Genomic DNA, 1272 nt, shown 5'->3' with positions numbered 1-1272 from the left:
GTTGTTGTCTCTGTGCACCCACTCCTGTGCCTCACAAACTGGAAACATAACAGAAATAACAAAAAACAAAGCAGAAAGAAAAAAATATATGTGAATAAAGAATAAGAAAGAAAAGACCACCAGCAGTATTTTTTCAAAGCCAGAGAGGAAATTTCCTGTCATGGAACAAGCGAGAAATATTTAAACCTAGAGCAAATTCAGGTTGGGTCAAGAGGGAGGTCCACTGACCAGATATCATATTGTACGGTTCCATCCATATATGGTTCCATCCACCACAATCAAGTTTACAATCATCTCTGTCTGATGGCAAATCTGTTCCTCAACTATGGCCAAAGGGGATCTGCCAGAGGCTCAATCTGACTAGACCCAGGGGGTCCTCAAACTTTTAAAACAGGGGGCCAGTTCACTGTTCCTCAGACCACTTGGAGAGCCGGACTATAGTTTAAAAAAAAACTATGAACAAATTCCTATGCACACTGCACATACCTTATTTTGAAGTAAAAAAACAAATGGGGCAAAAACACCTGGTGGCCCGGATAAATGTCCTCTGTGGGCTGCATGTGGCCCGCGGGCCATAGTTTTAGGACGCCTGGCCTAGACACTCTGCAGATGACTTTGTAGCCTTCTACAAATTGGGTGTTTACAATGTAAGCCCTGATACTTTTCCCTTTGTCTTATTTGGATTTTGTTATTGTCATCTTTGGGTCACACAGGCTGGTGTGCTTCTTTCATGTGGACTTAGTTAGCAACTTACTTAGATGGCTCCTTGTTTGAATACAAGCCTTTAAGACCCCAGACACATGGAGGGAAGTGCTGTGGAGGGTGGGAGGCAGGGAGGCAGGGGGGCAGCAGGTGCACAATGGTGGTCTCGTAGCTGGCCCCTCCTGTTCCCTCGTGCAGGCCACACTACAGGTACCAAGCTCCTCATCTCATTTACAGGCACCACAAAGAACCCTACTCGGTCTTCCCAACATGAGGAAGACCATGCTTCAGAGGAAGACCATCTACCCCTCCAGCAACTCCAGTGACAGCCCAGACACAGCAGGAGGCAGCAGGGCAGAGCAGGGGCCAGAGTCTGAAATTACTGCCCATTTTTGGTGGAAACTAGTTTCTCATGACTGACTTTTTGGGAAACATTATTTGAGTAAAGTTACTGGACCCTGACTGGCGACTGGTTTATTAGTCTCAGTGTGTGCATGGTTGTGTCTGAGGAACAAGTCACTCCTACCGGTCACTCCAAGTCCTGAGTGTAGGGAGCTGATGAAGTGGGGG

General features: G+C 46.6%; 1 protein-coding gene across 3 annotated transcripts in view; it reads left to right on the top strand.

Moving 5' to 3' along the window:
• Positions 1 to 1164, top strand: part of TRPV2 (transient receptor potential cation channel subfamily V member 2) — a 19303-nt gene extending 18139 nt beyond the window's left edge. For all 3 annotated transcript variants that reach the window (XM_004709189.2, XM_045293413.1, XM_045293412.1), the window contains exon 16: positions 940 to 1164. In XM_004709189.2, the coding sequence (XP_004709246.1) occupies positions 940 to 1028 (89 nt within the window). In that variant the 3' untranslated portion in view covers positions 1029 to 1164. The remainder of the gene's footprint in view (positions 1 to 939) is intronic.
• Positions 1165 to 1272: the final 108 nt, after the last annotated feature.

Source organism: Echinops telfairi, unplaced genomic scaffold (assembly GCF_000313985.2).
Source record: "Echinops telfairi isolate 266 unplaced genomic scaffold, ASM31398v2 ScPeMD7_2010;HRSCAF=2546, whole genome shotgun sequence".
Classification (NCBI taxonomy): Eukaryota; Metazoa; Chordata; class Mammalia; order Afrosoricida; family Tenrecidae; genus Echinops; species Echinops telfairi.
The sequence above is the reverse complement of the archived record's forward strand: the minus strand, read 5'-3'. Positions and strand labels throughout refer to the sequence as shown.